At 45.8% G+C, this 18,410-nt stretch overlaps 1 protein-coding gene across 4 annotated transcripts in view; it reads right to left on the reverse strand.

Moving 5' to 3' along the window:
• Positions 1–18,410, reverse strand: part of LOC119436257 (RUN and FYVE domain-containing protein 2-like) — a 105,014-nt gene that overhangs the window by 54,325 nt on the left and 32,279 nt on the right. For all 4 annotated transcript variants that reach the window (XM_037703050.2, XM_037703051.2, XM_049656545.1 and 1 more), the window contains 2 exons: positions 12,475–12,539; positions 7,659–7,730 (listed from right to left, as the gene is read on the reverse strand). In XM_037703050.2, the coding sequence (XP_037558978.1) occupies positions 7,659–7,730; positions 12,475–12,539 (137 nt within the window). The remainder of the gene's footprint in view (positions 1–7,658; positions 7,731–12,474; positions 12,540–18,410) is intronic.

Below are 18,410 nucleotides of genomic sequence, written 5' to 3' on the forward strand. Positions count from 1 at the left end.
ATATCATATCATCCTGTATGTTTGTAAAATTCATATTTCATTTGATTTAGTAGCCCACAGGAGTTCCATGGGACATGGGAGCTGAGAAAAAGCAGAACTTTCTCACAGCTAAGGCTTGCAACGTGGAATTGAGGGAGGTGCATTTTGCAATATGCAACTGCATTTCTCAATACCATGCCTAAGCTTTGATGAAATTAAGTTTTTTCAGTAGCACCCTTGTACACCCGGCCACAAAATATTTCGGACCATAAAATCTGAGAAAAAGCTGAATATCTCCGCAGCCTCACAACACAGCGTGGTATTTTTAGATTGGGCCTCGACTAGAATGTGTTAACATTGTCGTGTACAGTTTTATTGGCTACTGTAATTACAGGCTGATTGGGAATTGAAAGTTTTCTGAGATTCCCTGGTGCGTAAACTTTTGTGGCCGGGTGTACACATGGGAGATGATGTTGGCTTCAGAACAATGCAATATAAAGAAGCAGAACCATAAGCTTCTGTTGCAGCAGAAGATACAGAAATGGTAGTTATCGCCTAAACGAGCCTGTTCCCACTAAGTATGACCGATTGGAAATGGCCAGCAGATATGTTATTTTGATCACGAAGTGCACAAATTAGAGCTGCTCAAACTGCTGGACATGTCAAAATCATCAGCACTGCAGTGCTCTGAGATGCAAAACCTTATGACACAGAGTGGTTTCTGTGTATGGCATGTGCAGCTAAGAGAAACCTGAAGCAACCTGCTGTCATCAACCACTGTAACAGCTGCAGTGTTGTGTCTTCCTTCAGAGAGGACACAGCATACTGTGACATGTTTATGTCACGTGTAGCTCCTTGCTCCCAAAAACTGAATACAAGTAGGAATTGTAAAAAGGTATTTGAGGTACACTACACACACACAGTGCTTTTCAATCTTTCTAATAGAGGGCAATTAAAATTTGGTGACCTTACTATTATTGTTTTTGCAGCGAGCTTGAAATAAAAGGTGACTTATGCAATTATCTACATCGTAAAACAATTGCTGCAATAAATGTCTTAATTATGCATTTTAGAGGTCAATTGTGTTTGACAAATTGAAGCCTGTCCTTGACATTATCTAAGCAGGCAATGAGAGTTTAACCCTTTGAGGGTCGAATTCTTTTTTGCCAAGTGCGACCCCCCAGGGTCGATTTTTTTATTGCTGATTTAAATTCTTCAAAAGAACCTATTTCAAAAAAATATGGTTGCAATTTTTTCAAAGTGACAGTGAAGTGAGGAAAAAATCATTTGTGTTGTAAAAAACACAATGTTTTTTCATGAATAAGAAGATAAGCTGACTGAAACATAGTTGAGTGCACGTCCGGAATCCGAAACAAGTGAGAAGCCTTCGTCTTATCGCCACCAAGATACGATAGAGCTTTTGTGGTCTCCAAAAAAGGAAACGCAAGAACGGCAGCATCGCTTGTGTATATACGCGGCTGCCTGGGAACAGGTGTAATCGTGCCGCGGTGGGCGATAAACGATCGAGTAACAAGCGGTCACCCTTTGAGAGATTTGAAACCAGATAGCCATCAGTTTAGCGCGTGCAACAAGCGGGATCCGCCGCAGGAGAAAACCCTAACTTGCCGCTGGTGCCGCGCGCGCGCACGCTCCCGGATGCGCGAGCAATAGCTGACGCGCCGTTGCCATAAAAAACGGAGAGGCATTGGCGCAAGTAAAAAATTTCATGTCTTCCTGTCGAGTGGCAGCACATACCAAGCGAAAGAAATGATCGAAAGAGGCGCACTTTTTAAATTTACAAGCGATACCGTACATGTACGCCATTGACCATTTTGAGGGTGTTCACGGAGGCCGTACTTGTACGGTATTGACCCTGAAAGGGTTAAAGAATGGAGCTATCAAGGAAGCTATACTACCAATGAGGTCGTATAGCTTCCTGATGTAGGAATCAGAATATACCGTAAAATTCCGAGCAAGCGCCCCCCCTCGAGCAAGTCGAAATTACCGGAAAAGTTAGGGGGGGCGCTATCCCGGAACGGCACCAAAATTCAAGATGGCCACGACAAAATTTTCCCGAAAAAAAAAAGAAGCGCAGTGGGAATAGCATTAAAACTTTATTGAACATGAACTTTATTAAGCCAAAGATTTGTTAGTGGTGTTTATCACTCTCAAAACCACCGTTACTCAAAACCACCGAAAGAACTACAGAAAGAGCGCATCGACGCTGCACCGGCGCGTTGCCGCGACCGGCGACACGAACATTGGTTATTGGTTATGCAGCTTCTATTCCAGGCAAAATTATATCCGCTATAGAGTAAAGTGACGCGTAATGTTCACTTTATTAAAAACCATATGTCCACGGTGAAACGTTTAGCGCTAATGAGAGTTCCGATACAAGTGAAGCTCAGCTGCAGTCCATGGGTACCGACGGCGGACAGCGAACCGCGGCTCGGCCATGCTCGTATCGCAGCTGGTGGCGCCGCAAATATCAGCATGTTTACTTCATCGTGAGAAATTATTGCGAGGAGAGGGTAAAGCGGCCACGGCGGTAACAAAACATTGCTGCTTGGGAGCGTCGGCGGTTCGTGCTGAAGCGCCGTCTGCTACAGATTCGAAGTGAACTGAAAAAGGCCTAGCGACGATATCGGTGGCGAGTGATTAGCAGCGGTGAAGCTGCCGGCGATGCCAGAGCGTAGCCGCGACCACTCCTCTGTCGCCGAATTGTCACGTCGCTGTGCCGCAGGGAACTCCTCTGCGCCGTGCGAGAGGCAGATCTCGCCGTCGGCCGGCGGTCCGTGAACTACAGACCGCCAGCTGCAGTTCGCCCGGATGCACTCGTGTGCCCACTGGGGCGCGCGGGTACGACTATGATTCGATAAATGGCTCATCGGGGCGCCCCAATGCGCATCGGTGCGATTTGCCATTATTTTCGTGAACTGGATGTGGCAGGCCAGTGTTGGTGCGGAAGCGGGGGGGGGGGGGGGGGGGCGCTTTCCCGGAACGGCGCGGAAATTCGAAATTGGCAGTGAATTTAGGGGGGGGCTCTTGCACGGGTGGGGGCGCTTGCTCGGAATTTTACGGTAGGATATAGGAATCTCGATGATAGAAATTTATCTCTCAGAACGGCGAAAAAAATTTGAGTCACCCAAAAACATAAAAAATTAGAAAACTAAAAGTAACGAAATGCAAGTACACCTGAAATTTCTTTATTTGGGGCAGAAGAAATCTCAGATGTCTTTTTACATTTTCTTCTTTGCATGATCCACCAGAAGGCATCTTTTGAAAGCATAAAAACGGTTGCAGGTGTTGTCGCTGACCACGTCGGCACCCATAACATGCCTTAGAACGTCAAGTGCGAGTAGTGTATAGGCTGTTAGTGGTGGTTGCTAGTCGTTGCACATGTTTTCATCGTCGTCTTCATCATCGCTGGACAATGCAAGCTCCGACACAACTTCATCTACATTGTCTTCAAAGGTGTGCACACCGCAAGTGACAAGGTCGTTATTAGCAGTGATGAAGTCTTCCAAGCAGCACTCAGAATTCAGCTGATCCCATTTTGCGATTGTCGGTTGGCTGGCGCTGGAGAGGCCACCACAGGACTGAAAAAGCCACACTTGTGAAAACAATTGGCTACTGCGTGGCCTGTCCAAAGCCATGGCTACGAAGTGTATGATGTCCAACGAGCTTATCTGTAAGTTGCCGTCTTTGTGGTAAATTTTTGCGAGAAGACAGTAGCCCAGAAGGGGTTCGAATATGGTGCTTGGCGTTCTGCATAATACCAGCGTCAAGCGGCTGCAGAAACACGAACTTGATGTTCTGGAGAGCCACCTGCTTCAGATGAGCGGCACACAGGCAGGAACCAGGATGATCATTCTATTCTTACCAGACATCTTTCTGTCAAGTAGGGAAAAGAATTCCTAGAACAGGACTGCTGTCATCCACGCCTTTTTGTTGGCCTTATAAACCCAAGGCAAATGACGTTCTCGTTTGAAGCCACCGGGGCTTCCCGTACTTCCCTATTACTGTAAGTTGAAGTTTTTCGATCCGTCAGCATTGCCACAGAAGAAGCCCACTATACTTTCCTTGTTTTTTTTGTCTACCCTAGTTTGTCTGCTCCTTAAAACACAAGCTCTTCTCAGGCTGCATGTTGAAGACCCACCTTACCAACATTAAAAAAAATCTCGAGGCTTGTATACGGCTATAAACGAAGGCCATCCAATCACTGATGATGGATTGGTCGGCCTTCTGTGCCTCACTGCTTACGCCAGGCCGTGTCTTGCTTTAAAAGGGTCCTGAACCACTCCTCGAGCTTGGTGAAAAAACACAGACCGGGTATAGCATACACTTCTGTGAACATCTCAGCCAAATTTTGCAGTTGTGCGCGGCAGGTAGAGCTCGCAAGTGGAACGCAAAGTCACCTTTCTCTCAAATGCTCTCGTTTCAACAGAAACCAGCTCCTCACTCTCTTCTGAACGCTTCATTTTGTAATATAGCAGATTCCCATACACAGCTGCTATTGGCCAATAGCTGACGTCAATCAAGAAGGGTGTTTGCATCAGTGTGCTTCTTACTATTGTTACTGTGTATATTTATTGACTCCGTTTAATAAACAGGCTGAAGTAAGCGAAAATCTGCTTTCGAATTTCGATAATCATTACGCTTTTCCGGAAGAAGCCCACTATTGTCTGCTGTGCTCCACCGCGCTGCCCGTGTAGGAATAAAACTTTGGCCACCTTGCTTATCAGTGCCGTAGCCGTCGGGTCTCACTAATTTCGACTAGTTTTGAACATTCAACTAGCCTTGAACCATGTGAAGCTTAAGGTCAGACCACACTCACACCTGCCAGTGCGAGCTCACTCCTGGCCGCTCCTGGTTAGATGCCTTGGCAGACTTTGCTTCGTCTGAGTTATTGATAGCGCTTCAAAATGCGCAAGTTGGATGTGGCTGCTATCCGTCGGTCAAGTTGGTGCCAGGAAGCTGGTCTTCACAATGTACCACTGCCAGACTAGAGCCTATGAGTGCGAGTGCGCACTCAAGTTCTGTCGTGCAGAAAGCAAAAGCTGCAAATACGCACTACAGTTACATGTAGCTGCAGTCTGCCGCATAGCGTAGATACGGCAGCTGCCACGGGGTGCCACAACGAGTCCGCTGACTAAGCGCACTGCAGCTCGCTAAGGACAACCGCGTCTGGCTGCTTTTGGAGTGTCGTAAGCGGCAAAATTTAAGGTAGTGCTGTCTACGTGAACATCCAAAATCAAACTCTAACTGCACCCCATGGTGATGCTCAGTAGGCGGAGCGTTGCAAGCCCGCCCTGCTCTGCCATAGCCTTCGCAGTGCAAGGCATTCAAGAACGAACGGGAGCACAGCAAACAGGATCATAGGCGACCTTTGATTGCCAGTAACTTCACTTCTTCTGAACGCATTGATGAACTTTTTGTGGCAAAGTATTTCTATTTTAATTTCAAATGCATTTGTCGACTTCGATAAAAAGTGGTTCAGGGCCCGTTTACGGCAGTGGAGCCACCCACCCGAGGCCTGAAAACCCTCAATGCTTATATAAAGAAAGCACGATCTCGTTGGCTTTCTCGTGCACAACCTCGCCATCTCTATTTACACTGAACACACTCGCATCTTTGAACCATGCCATAGAAATGTCTTAAGCTTGACATGCTGTGCTGTTTTGGCTTCCTTCGTGTAAATGTTAAAGCACTGCACATTTTTCATAATTTGGTAGCGTTGCTTGACAATCGAGCTCAGTGTCGATGTAGTGAGGTAGCTCCTTTGCTATGTTCAAGTGCTTTCTCTTCGAGTCTTCATCCACCTTTCTCAGAATATTGAGCTTCTCTTTGAAGGAAAGGGCTTTCCGCTCCTGAGAAGACATCTTTGTTGAGTCCAACTTGCAATAATATCTCCATACGTGTAGAAGCAGCTGAAGCAACGAGTTCGCTTACGCACACGCCAACTCATCACTGCACTGCCACACCAGAGCACACTGGCCAAGCCACCACCGAGACAGCTCAAGAGGTGTTGAGACAGAGTGTGAGAGGGGATGGGAAGAGAGAGAGAGTGTGCGAATCCATGTACGCACACACGGAGAAAGCAAAAGCTATTTTTTTTTTTTTTGGGGGGGGGGGGGACACGTGGGGGCGAAGTGAAGGCGGAGTGACATAGGTCGCGCTGGAAACAGGAATGCGACTGGTGCATCGGTGCCGCCGCTCTGACAGTCTGACAACAGCCAGTGCCTGGCTTTACCGACTTGCTGGCAACTCACGCTTTATCAAGCCAGTTTGAGCCAATCGGGGCTTCCTCTCCGGCTCCATCGGGGATCAACACGGCAGCTTGGTTGTTTGTATCATTTGCTATGGCATGAAAAGTGGTTTGCAACATCCGAAATTTAGCACACTGTAAGCTAATGGGCTTGGGCCGGGACTTTTGAAAAATTTGTCTCATCCCGAAATTCGTATTAGGGGTGATCGTATCACCGAAATTCTACTGTATTTCACTTGGCAGACTTGATATAACCCAAACTGGTTGGGAAAAAGAGCTTTCACGATTGTCTCACGACTCCTGCCTTTCATTATGCTGCCTCCATTACCACTGGCATGGATCTGAAACCGACGCCTTTCCGGGGCAATCGCTCTACCATTTGAGCTAACCAGGGGGCTAGCAGATTGCAGAGCAAAGACGAATTAGAGCAACAGCGCCGAAAAGGAGTTGGTCCCGTGTTCGATACCAGGACCACGATGAATGTTTCTTTTACTGCAAAGCTTTATTTTCTGAGAAAGCCGTATGGGTTTGTTTCCTTTGTAGCTTTGGCTACTGTCAAGTGGATGACAAGTTTTCCCCCTTCGTGGAGCCATCTTGGTGCACAGTGGGATAGCCACATGGCCATGCGACCACCATAACCACCACAGCAAGCTTCTTCCTCCCTTTCTCCCCCTGCTTGTTGCTTCAACATGTTTTCCAGCATGTGCTGTTGCATACAGTATGTGCTGTTGCAACCTTTGCATGAACACAAGCATAAACTTTAACGTTCACATGTGATGTCTTGACCTTCCAGGTGATGGCATGCAAGAAACTAGAAAAATTGTGTGCATCATAAAACCCATTCAGTCATATGCAAAGCTTCAGCCTAAGTGAACTTTCCTAATTTGCAGAACAATGCTAACCCATTAGTGACGTCTTCTATCAGTGCTGAAATCAGCACATATCTGCCATGAACATTTTTTTTTTTTTCGAAAAGCATATCCTCCTTCCCCCCCCCCCCCCCCGTCAGGTGCGCCACTGCCTTCATCCACAATCTCCCAAGTCCTCCACTGCGGTGTGCCTCATAACCAGATTGTGGTATTGGCACGTAAAACCCCAGAATTATTAAGCTTTCAATAATGCAGAAAACGTTGGTACACGCAAAGGTCCTTCCTTCTAGCTTCTTTTTTTGTTGGTGTCTATTAAGAATACAAACTAATGTTGTAATATTTCTTGACCTGCTACTTCCACATTCATTTCATAGATGATTCTATAGAATAAGTAACATTCTAAAATATCCCACTGTGCATAAGGACAGCAGCTATCAAAAGAAACAATACATATCTAAAACAATATGTCTGAAAATCAGCTCATTTTTCCACATTCAGGTGAGCTGGGGCAAAAAATTGATGACAAAATGTACAACACTTACTTTAGGTGACGGTTCAGCTCCTCGATATAATTTTTTTGGTCCAACACAGCAGTCATGCTTGCAGGTTCCACCCTAGTGAGGAAAAAGCGAACAGGTTAACAAACACTGCACGTGCACAAGGATGCTCATAAGAGAACTTACAAGCAGAATTCGAAACAGTGAATACAGTAGACCTTACAGTAATTCTACCCTGGTTAATTCGATTTCTCGGTTAATTCAATCCTGACCGAACGTCCCAGCCGTCTCCCATGCATTTCTATGGGCCCAAACTTTCATTATTTTCGTTTTAAAATTGGTCTTTGCCAGATAATTCGAACTTGACCAACCAGCACACACGTACCTAACCCCTATGATGACACCCCCCCCCCTTAGTGGCAGCGTCTGTCTCGACGAAGCTGTAAGGGGCCCTGAAACACTTTTTGAACATACTAAGAAAGCGTTGCTGATCTATTAATGAGGCTCCTGTGAACATGTGAGCCAAATATTATTGCACTGCATGCAGCAGTGAACTTACAGTCAAAAGCAGTGAAAAATCACTAGCTCTCGCTTCTGCAATGCTGTCATGTAGTGTCATTGAAAGCAACTGGATCCACTTTGGACACATAGAAAATGGGCATGCGTTTGATTGAGGGGCATGTTAGAATCGGGCAAATACATACTGACAAATGAATTAGTAGTGTGTTCTACGTTTTTTCTGCTTCATGTTTAATTTGATCCACCGGATAATTCGATCAATTTCGGCAGTGCGGTCAAGGTCGACTTACTGGAAGTCGATTGTACTACCACTATGATGATTTGAAAAGACGTGTCAACATATGGTAGCAAACAATGCTGTTAAACAGCATGACAGAAGTGGACATATAGGCTTTTTTTTGCAATATACAGTAATCCCTCGTTATAACGGAGTCAGCGGGACGGCCAAAAAATTCGTTATAACCCGTAATTCTATATAAGCGACCACTCGAAAAAAGCTAAAGCAGTCAAGCTTTAATTGCACCATAACTGCGAGGAAGTCAAAATACAATGTATTCAGTGAAGCAAAACTTTATTCAGGTGCAAAAAAGGCAGTGAGCTTTGGCTGCTTCAAGCTCTTACCGGGCGCAAGCAACCCCTGCTCTAATTTGACCAAGCATTGCATGAGGCCATGGTCGTTGCCCATGCATTCAACCTTATTTCACACCAGGCGTAGGTACTCCTGCGTCTGCACCATAGTTGCCACTTCACTGGGTTTTCGTCCGCCGGCTCTACGTCCTCGTCGGGGCCACCAACAGTGTCAATTATCTCCGCATCCGTTGCTGGGGCGACCACGGGAGAAGCAAGCGTCAGCATATGCGAATGTCTCAAAGTCACCTTCTACCTCTTGGCCAGCCCTTTTATGAACAGCCTCACACAGATCGCTGCAAGTAAGGTCATCGTCAGGCTGGTCATAGTCAGGGTTGCTCACGAAGGCACGGGAAAAGCCGGCGTGCGCAAAGCCGTTGGCAACCTTCGAAGGTGTGAGTTCAGCAAATGGATCGTAACAAGCAAATCAATGTTGTACCTCTTACTGACGTCGTACGCTGTGAGCATGCGCTGTGAGAGAGCCTTGCAGTACAGCTTCCGGGTGGTCTCAATGATGCCCTGATCTATCGGTTGCAGTGCCGCGGTTGTGTTTGCAGGCAAAAATTCCACAGCGATCGCCTTGATGTTGTCGATCTTCCCATGGCTCGGACTATTGTCAATTATGAAAAGCACTTGCCGATTCTTTGCGTCGAACCGTCTATCTGAAGGCGCACGTAGTCTTAAAAATAGCAGAAGTCATCCATGCTCGCTTGTTACCTCTGTAGATCCATTCCTTGGAAATAGCTGTATTTCGGAAGTACCACGGCTTCTCCGCCTTCCCCAGTACCAACAAGGGAAGCTTGTCCTGACCTGTTGCATTGGCACCAAATAGCACCGTGACACGCTCCTTGCTATTTTCCTCCGGATGAGGATCCGCCAGCTGTAGTGAACGTGCAATTCGGTAGCATCTTGTAGGAAAACGCAGCCTCATCTATGTTGTAGATGTCTTTGTCTTCATACTTTTCAAGTAGAGTTTGGAGCAGATGTTGGTGCCATACGTCTACAGTGTCACAGTTGTTGGGACTGGGGGTAGTGTTTAGGCCGGTGATCCTTCAGCCAAAGGGATGAGTACGTCCGGAAGTAAGGGTGAGAAAAAAAAGGGTTTATTCTACATATTTACAGTGACTCCAAATATGGAAGCCCACTCCATGGGGGAGCCCTTTGAAAGTCTCAGCTCACTACATGTCTGAGCACATATCAGAACACGTCAGGACACACCACTGCACCCAAGGTGTCCGCTCATAAAACAGTCGTCTTCCCTAGTTGACCCTACTAGGGAATCGGATGACCTTGGTGTGGCCAATCAGAGGGGTCGTATTGTTCACAGAACTCTGCCTCTAATGTTGCACCTTCGAAGGAAAGACGAGGCAATCTGGAAACAGGGGATTCACACTCCTTCCACGAAAGTTGTTGACTTGGTTTCTTGCTCTCCGTGACGTTCGTCTTGCCAGGGTCGGGAGAGTGAATTTCGTGCTGGTCCCCGCTTCCACGAAGGGTGGCGGTTGGGGTCGCTTCTAAGTGAGCTTCTTTGTCATCACGTCACAGCCGGTGTCACGCCGTGTCGTCAGGTAGGTGGCCGCTGATGAAGGGGGTGGCATCGGGGGAAGCACCCAAAGAATGCACCCTGCCTATTCGGGATGCAACACAGTTCATGGCTGCGCTTTCACCAACGATCGACTTCCGAGGTCACGCCGCGTTGTTTCTTGAACCGCTCAAGCCAGCCATTGCTGCACTTGACATCTTTATGGCCCATCTGGCGGGCGAGAGCTTCAACTTTTGCATACGCGAGGCACACCTAACGAAGCACTCCGAATAACACCCAATCACATGGCCTGCAGCATGGTTCCAAATGCACACGCCGTCGGCACCAAAGTGACTGAACGCGGCGGGTGACGCAGAAGGCAGAAGCTTCAAAATGTCATCAGGGCCTCTCGCTTTTCTCGTCAGTGCGCGCTGGTGATGGCGATGGTTGCAATGACGGGCTTGGCATCGGCTTCACGTGAAGTGGAAGAAAGACGATCGGAGTCGTGGAGACCAAGAAGCAGGAACCGCGGAAGGGCACCTGTTGGTGGAAGATTGTGCTCGGGAGCGCAGGCCGGAAAAGGGCAGCTTTGGAGGAGCAGCGACGTCGAAACTAGCAGCGAGGAGGCGAGGAATTGACATGAAGGTGAGTGAGAGGAGTGACTGGCGTTCATACGGCTTACAGACTGAAGAGTAAATGAGGAGGGAAAGGCAGTGGCCGCTTTTATGGGGGGTGCGGAGGTCACGAAAGACTACGAGAGTATCGCACTGGAAAGCGCCGCAAATGTCGTGGCTCGAGTCTGAGGTTGTGTTTGTTGCGCTCAAAAAACAATTAGCCACTCATTGTGGGTACGCAGCACAATCGTGAAAACTGAACAGTTTTGCAGTAGGGGCTTTGCATGATCACTAGGCAATTTTTTCCCAAGGTGTGCAGCCGTGAAGTTCGCAAAACGACAGTTTTTCGGCGCACCGTTGCCGATGACACTGTGCTAATTTTACAGTTCGAGTGTCGGTGTTCGCGCACCGTCGCGTCCGTGCCATTCACAAATGTCTAGGAACAAAATTCAATGACTCTACCACGCATTTAGACCATTTGTATAAAGTCCGATGGCACAAATCGAGCATAACCGGCTCAAGAAAATTGCCAGGGATGCACCAGCTTGCGTTGACCCGCTTTGTTAACAGCCTGACTCGCCGCTGGTGACGCTCGGATGTTATGTGATTTCGGCAAGTTATCGGTCGATTTGCACCATCAGAAGTGCAACGAAACTAGGGGCGGTGTTTTATTGCGACGCAGGCCGATTATGGCGAGCGGCGAGCAAATTTCTAGACTGGCTTCCCCAAAGTCGTCTTCCCGATTTGTTAACGTAGCTCCTCGCGTCGAACATGGCACTTATAATTGGAGGGACACTTCTTTTGTGCTTTTCGGCACATTTCAGTGCCAGAAGTGCTCTTTATAGCAGTAAAACTTTGCTCATCAAGCGCACCCCATGGAATGCTACGGCGCGAGTCTGCCCGTGGTCTTTTGGCCACTTTTCTGCATTCTAGAGACTGCGGTTTTGTGGCATCGCAAAGCGTGAGGAAAACTATATTTTCGTGTGGATTCTATCACGGGGGACATCAGCGATGCGATTGCGACTGAGATTAATGGTTTGGGTGTGCTGGCTCATGGAATTTGACAGCTTCCGTTCGCTCCGCAGTAAACAGCTCGGAGCACTCGGCACTCACTTGGTGCCAGTTAGTAGGCGGTCATCGGTCGTGGGTTTGGTACATTTGTGGCCTGCTCTGTGCCTGCATGAGACTAATTCGTTGGCGGTATTAATTTGACATTGCATGCAAAAACGGTCGCCGCCGCCAAGGGGCGGCGATGCCTCTGCTCGCCACTTGGCTCTAAGGGGGTCAAGCTCTTTGTGCGCTTCGAGTAATGTGGCTTAAAATGCATGCGTTTGGGTCGGGACCGGAATAAATTTCAAATAAAGCGATATTTCGAGTAAAGCGATTTCACTATAACGAGGAATTACTGTACAAGTAATTGCAACAACCTACAATTGGTTGAATAAGACAACGATGAAGTGCATACAAAGGATAACAAGGGTCTCGGACAAAAGCTTTCAGCAATCTGAGTCACAGTTAAAAGCATGCACACTTGCCCTAAGTGTTAGGATGAATAAAGATGTAGAAAAACTAAACTTACCCTTCTGCAGATACATCACTGTGAGAATTTTCTCGAAGGTAAAGGCCAAAGTCGATGACCCCTTGCTAGAGTTGAAAGAGAGACAGAAATGAAAAAGCGGAGTAAATGTGCAACAAATAAGCCAGGAGTTCTACACATGTGCATACACATCTCTAAATCAAAAATCCTCCTGACATCTTGAAGCACAGAACATCTTAAAACAGCACAACTGCAACTCTTTAGTGCATTTCATGTTTACCAATAATTAAAATAAATCCTTCAATAAGTGCTTATAGGGTCATTCCCATGCTAAGTGATTTTTGAATGACCTACTGCGGTAGCTTATTGGCTATGGCGTTGTGCTGCTGAGCTTGAGGTAGCATGTTCAATCCTGGCCGCGGCAGCTGCATTTTGATAAGGGCAAAATGCAAGAATGCTTGTGTACTTAGATTTAGGTCCAAGTTAAGAATCCAAGGTGCCCACTACTGCATGCCTCATAACCCGCAGTGCAGCCTTGGGACGATGAACTCCATAACTTACTTTTTAAATGTTAGTGAATGCATGAATGTGGATTTCTCAGTTTTTCTTTGCCATTAAAAATTTCACATCAAATTGTGAGGCCTCCCTTTTTTGTGAAATCATGCGCGGGTGGTACAGTGCGACATTTTCTTTCAGCCATAAGTTAGATGGCTAATATATGCTGATGCCATCTTTTTGCAAGCATGAGAGTTTGCTCAGACTTTTTGAATTAGTTTGCTTTGAATATTAAGGCCCCCCAAAAATAACAATCGCATGGAAATGTGTGGTCAGAACAGAATACGTATTTCATTTATTTTTTGCGAAGGGAGGCTTCATAATTTATGCAGTGACGAAAATATTGCAGTAAATTAGCTTGCAAGTACACTAGCATACTTTAAAGACGTATGTTTGGATAAATTTATTTTTTGTATAAATGAAAATGTCAATTTTTTTTTTCTTTAGAAAAGAAGCTTCGTTGGAGTTGACTAAAAATCTGCAATAAAACACTGTGCCTATTGTAGGATGTACCCCAGAAACGAGAGAAGGAAAGAAAAACACAATTTTTAAAAAGAACGAATTCTTTAAAGTTTCGCCTTATCACTAGCATTTGGTCTCCCTAGACAAAGTGTGCTCCCTGAACTCACAGTACCTATTACAGTACACAATAGCATTGTGAGTGAATAGCAAACATGTGGTTGGTTCATATCCTAATATTTTTATTGACTAAACCAAAATTCCCTGCAATCATGTTTTACTGCATCTTGATTGAACACATCCTTGCCTGTATGTAAGGTGGCTTTAAAAAATGCAAAAGTAAACACATCAAACCACCGGTTTTCTCAAGTTCTTCCCTGATCAGCAGCATTGTGCAAAACTCAGCCCGGGCCTCTTTCAGTACTTTCTCCCGTGGTTTATAAAATCTGTACTAGAGGTGGAACGACGAATCTGCCTGCTAGGAAGTGAATCTGGAACTCTAAAACAAGAACCTGGGAACTGCAGCGGGGAGAGACGTGCACAGTAATCTGCATTCATACATGCTGGAACATTCAATGTCGACCTTTTGTGTTCACTCTAGAAAGCAGTCATAGAAAGCCTGACCCATGTATCGAATATGCAACAGTATCTTGTGCTCAGTGCAAATCAAATGAGAAAATGTGAGCCTTGGATTCATGTGCAAGCACCTCTTACCGTATTTACTCGAATCTAGGCCGACTCCGATTCTAAGCCGACCCCCCAAAAGTTCGAAGCCAGAAAAAAAAAAAAAAAAAAAACTTGCTTCGAATGTAGGCTGAACAAAGAAGCGAGGACAGCATTGTAAAATGAAACAGCGCTTATTAAATATGAACATGCCGAGCTCATTCTACGTCACCATCGCTGCTAGCCTCGTCGCTAGCTTCCATCTTCAAACAGTGCACTATTTTCAGTACCATCAAGCGCATTAGAGATGCTGCACTTTTTTAGGGAGCGCACGATCAATGTTTGCCATCCTTGTTGTGGCACACGCAAAAAGCATCTCCCGTGGCCCTCTCCAAGGACGGACGTGGCCCCCTCAAAGACCCGCCCGGCTTGAACGTTTGACGATGCCTCTACAGCTCGCACAACTACCATATTTACTCGATTCTAACGCGCCCTCAATTGTAATGTGCACCAGTTTTCCGTTACGAAAAAAAAAAAAAAAAAGCCTCTACAGTAACGCGCACCTCATGCTTTCAAACAGAAATACAACTTTCTGTTATTTGGAAAAACAGATTTCCTCCCGATGCACTGAAGTTGCGTTGAATGAAAAAAGTTGCAGTTTCATCGAATGCGATAGCAAATTAGTAGACCGCTATACGAAGTAAGGATAGCAGTTTTATCGGCCATATAAACTTGCAAACATTCGCTTACTAAATAAACTAACAAGCATGGTGTCACGCGCGTACAAGCAAACATGAACACATCTCGCTCGTTGACCGCGGAAACGAACTGTCAAAACGCTTGAGTGACGAAGCGCAGTGAGCGAATTGACCTTCGTGCTAGCATGCCTCTCGCTACAACGCAACCTATAATCGGCGAAAACACGGCGCGCCGCGGACTTTCCTCATCGCAGATTGTTTTCAAGATAGGGCCAAGGTGATATCGCCGAAGTGGATCGTCGCAGGCTTCGCTCCACTGAAACTGTTCTGCATTGCTCTGCTGGCGAAAATCCTCTCCTTCTGTTTGCGCTGTCCCGCACGAAAGTTTCAGATTCTCCGAACACCCGTGATGCGGCCCGATTTCCGTCAGTCTCCGCACACATGATCACTTTCCTTTTAAAATGCGGCAACATGATGAACTCGGTACTTCATGCTGATAGAGCAGAGGCAGAGAACGTGAAGACAGATGGTAGACTATTACCTAAGCACTTGTACTGCAGCACACAGAGGAAGCCACGGTAGCTAAGCTCGATGCGGTGCGAGGCGGCCATATTGAAATGCCGACGGCTATATGGTAACACAGATGTAGGGTCGTGTTAAAAGTGCGCGTTAGATTCGAGTAAATATGGTATCCGTTAGAAAGTGGCACTATAGTGGCATCACCTGTTTGGTGCCATTACAATAACGCCACGCCGCGCGCCGATGCTATGCCATACCGACACGACACACGTCAAAATGGCGACGTCCCTTGTGTACTTCAGTTGGCTACTGGCGCAGCTAGTAGCGGCTGCGATACTGACTTTTCTAGATGGCGCTAACTATGCACCATATTTATCAGTTTCAGCTAAAACTGGCGCGTTTTTTAAAATCCTCGAATCTAAGCCGACCCTAGAGTTTCATATATGATTATTTGAAAAAAACTATCAGCCTAGATTCGAATAAATACGGTAATCCACCTATATATGCTGGGAAACGATAGCTAACCAAGCAATGTAACACAGATGAACCAAGCCAAAGGCACTGCATGTCTTTGATGGCACTCATTGTAATAAACATCAGTACCTCCAATCATGACTCATAAGACATCCTTTTCCATTGATACGGTCTTTAAGAAAATATAGCTTTAATATATTAAAACTCAAGGTGAAACGTGGTGCAGGGCAAATTAGACGAAGTAAGAAATCATCTTTTGCGTCCCTGTAAAGGGGCCCTGAACCATCCCTCAGGCTTGGTGAAAAAACGCAGTCTGCAAATAGCATACGCTGCTGTGAACATCTCAGCCTAATTTTGCAGTCATGTGCGGCGCGTGGAGCTCGCAAGCGAAGCGCGAAGTCACTTTTTTCTCAAACAGTCTCTTTTCAACAGAAGCCTGCTCCTCACTCTTTTATGGCCGCTTTATTTCGCAATATAGCAGATTCCCATACGCGGCTGCTATTGGTTAATAGCTGACACAATCAAGAAGGGTGTTTGGATCAGTGTGCTTCTTCTTCCTACTGTTACTGTGTATATTACTGTGTATACATATAGATGCAGTTTAATAAACAAGCTGAAGTCAATGAAAATCTGCTTTCAAATTTTATAAGAATTACGTACTTCCGAAATAAGCCCAATACCGTCTGCTCACGCTCGGCTGCAGCCGCCCGTGTAGGAATTAAACTTTGGCCACCCTCCTTATTGATGTCGTAGCCATCAGATCTCACTAATTTCGACCAGTTCTGAACATTCAACTAGCCTTGAACCACGTGAAACTTAAGGTCAGACCACACGCACGCTTGCCTGCCAGTGCGTGCTCGCTCCTAGTCGCTCCTTGTTAGACGTCTTGGCAGACTTCACTTCATACTGAGTGTGATAGCGCTTCAAAATATTTATATTGAATGTGATAGCACTTAAAATGCGTAAGTTGGATGTGGCTACTATTCATCGGTCAAGCTAGTGCAGGACAAAGCCGGCCCGCACCACGCAGCATGACCAGACTGGAGCATGTGAGCACGAGTGCACACTCAAGCCCTGTCATGCACAAAGCAAATGCTGTGCATACATACTACAGTGGCATGTAGCTGTGGTCTGCTATGTAGCGTAGATACCACGGCAACGAGTCATCTGGCTGAGTGCACTGCGACTCGCTGAGAACAACCGTGTTTGCCTACGTTTGGCGAATCATAGGCACCAAAATCAGAAATAGTGGCGTCTACAGGAACATCCAAAATCAAACTTGAACTGCGCGCCACAGTGACGTTCAGTAGGCAGATCGTTGTAAGCACACTCCACTCCGCTGTAGCCATTGCAGTGCAAGGCATTGAACAAGGAACGGGAGCACAGCGAACGGGAACAAACGAGACCTTTGATTGACAGTAACTATGTGGCAAAGTATTTCTGAAACAGTCAATTTTAACTTCAAGTGCATTTCTCGAATTCAATAAAAAGTGGTTCAGGGCCCCTTTAATGTGCAGTATATTCACTTCAACCGTACAATTTATGGGCATGTAAGTTAAATATACCAACTACCCAAAATTGAACAGCAAATACAGCCAACTTCCATTCATGCAACCCATTGATGGGGTCATGATCTTGTGGACAAGTAGGAGGGTGAAACCTGTCAGAACTTTCTACTCCTATATTTATATACCAAGTAATCCATGATCATCAGCCATACAGTATTTAAATGCACTTAGCATTGCTCTAATTAATTAAATTCTGAGGTTTTACATGCCAAAATAATGACTGGGGGCTTCAGATTAATTTTGACCACCTGGGGTTTTTTCAACTTGAATTGGCCTCATGCACCAACATCAGGCCTAGCTTACATTACACTTGGACACCCATAACACATACGTATCTTCAAAAGAATCCTTGTGACGTTGTCATCATAGCTAATCGTGCTTTCTGCACAGGTGCACACAATGGCACTACTTGTCAAAGGGCTACAGACCATGTACTTCACTGTTTCCCCCTAGTGTCATACTCATTGTCTTGACTAAGTACACAACACAAAAACTGCTATGATACAAAATTTTTGCTGCCAGCTGTAGCTTAGCTGCAGTTGGCCACCTGATGTGTCTGACACATGTAACTTTTAGGATGAAAACAATGACATGCTGCTTATTAATCTTGTAGAAATGTGTTCCTGCCAGCAAAATCTCCTGACAAGGTCAAATTGAACAATGAACTGAACTGACAATCCTGAGTGAAATTGATGGACATGAACTTACTAGATGAACATGAACATAAGGTAAAAAAATGCAAATATAAGTCTTTTTTACCGTTCGAAAGAAAATCACATTGCCACGCTGTAAATGGCATGCATACATGTACTGGTCCTTTTTTTTTTTTTTTGGACCGTCGCCGCACGTAAAGTGGCAGTGCACTTTCAGCAGATTATCAAAGGCTACTTTACTACAATGATGGCCACAAAAATTGAATAAGAATGTTATTTTTTTAACATGACAATTGTACAGAGCTGACAGATATAGCATACAGACAATGACATCAAGCAAGTCTTCCAAATACAGTCGAACCCATATATAACAAAATGTTGCGTATAAC

Source organism: Dermacentor silvarum, chromosome 1, assembly GCF_013339745.2.
Source record: "Dermacentor silvarum isolate Dsil-2018 chromosome 1, BIME_Dsil_1.4, whole genome shotgun sequence".
Taxonomy (NCBI): Eukaryota; Metazoa; Arthropoda; class Arachnida; order Ixodida; family Ixodidae; genus Dermacentor; species Dermacentor silvarum.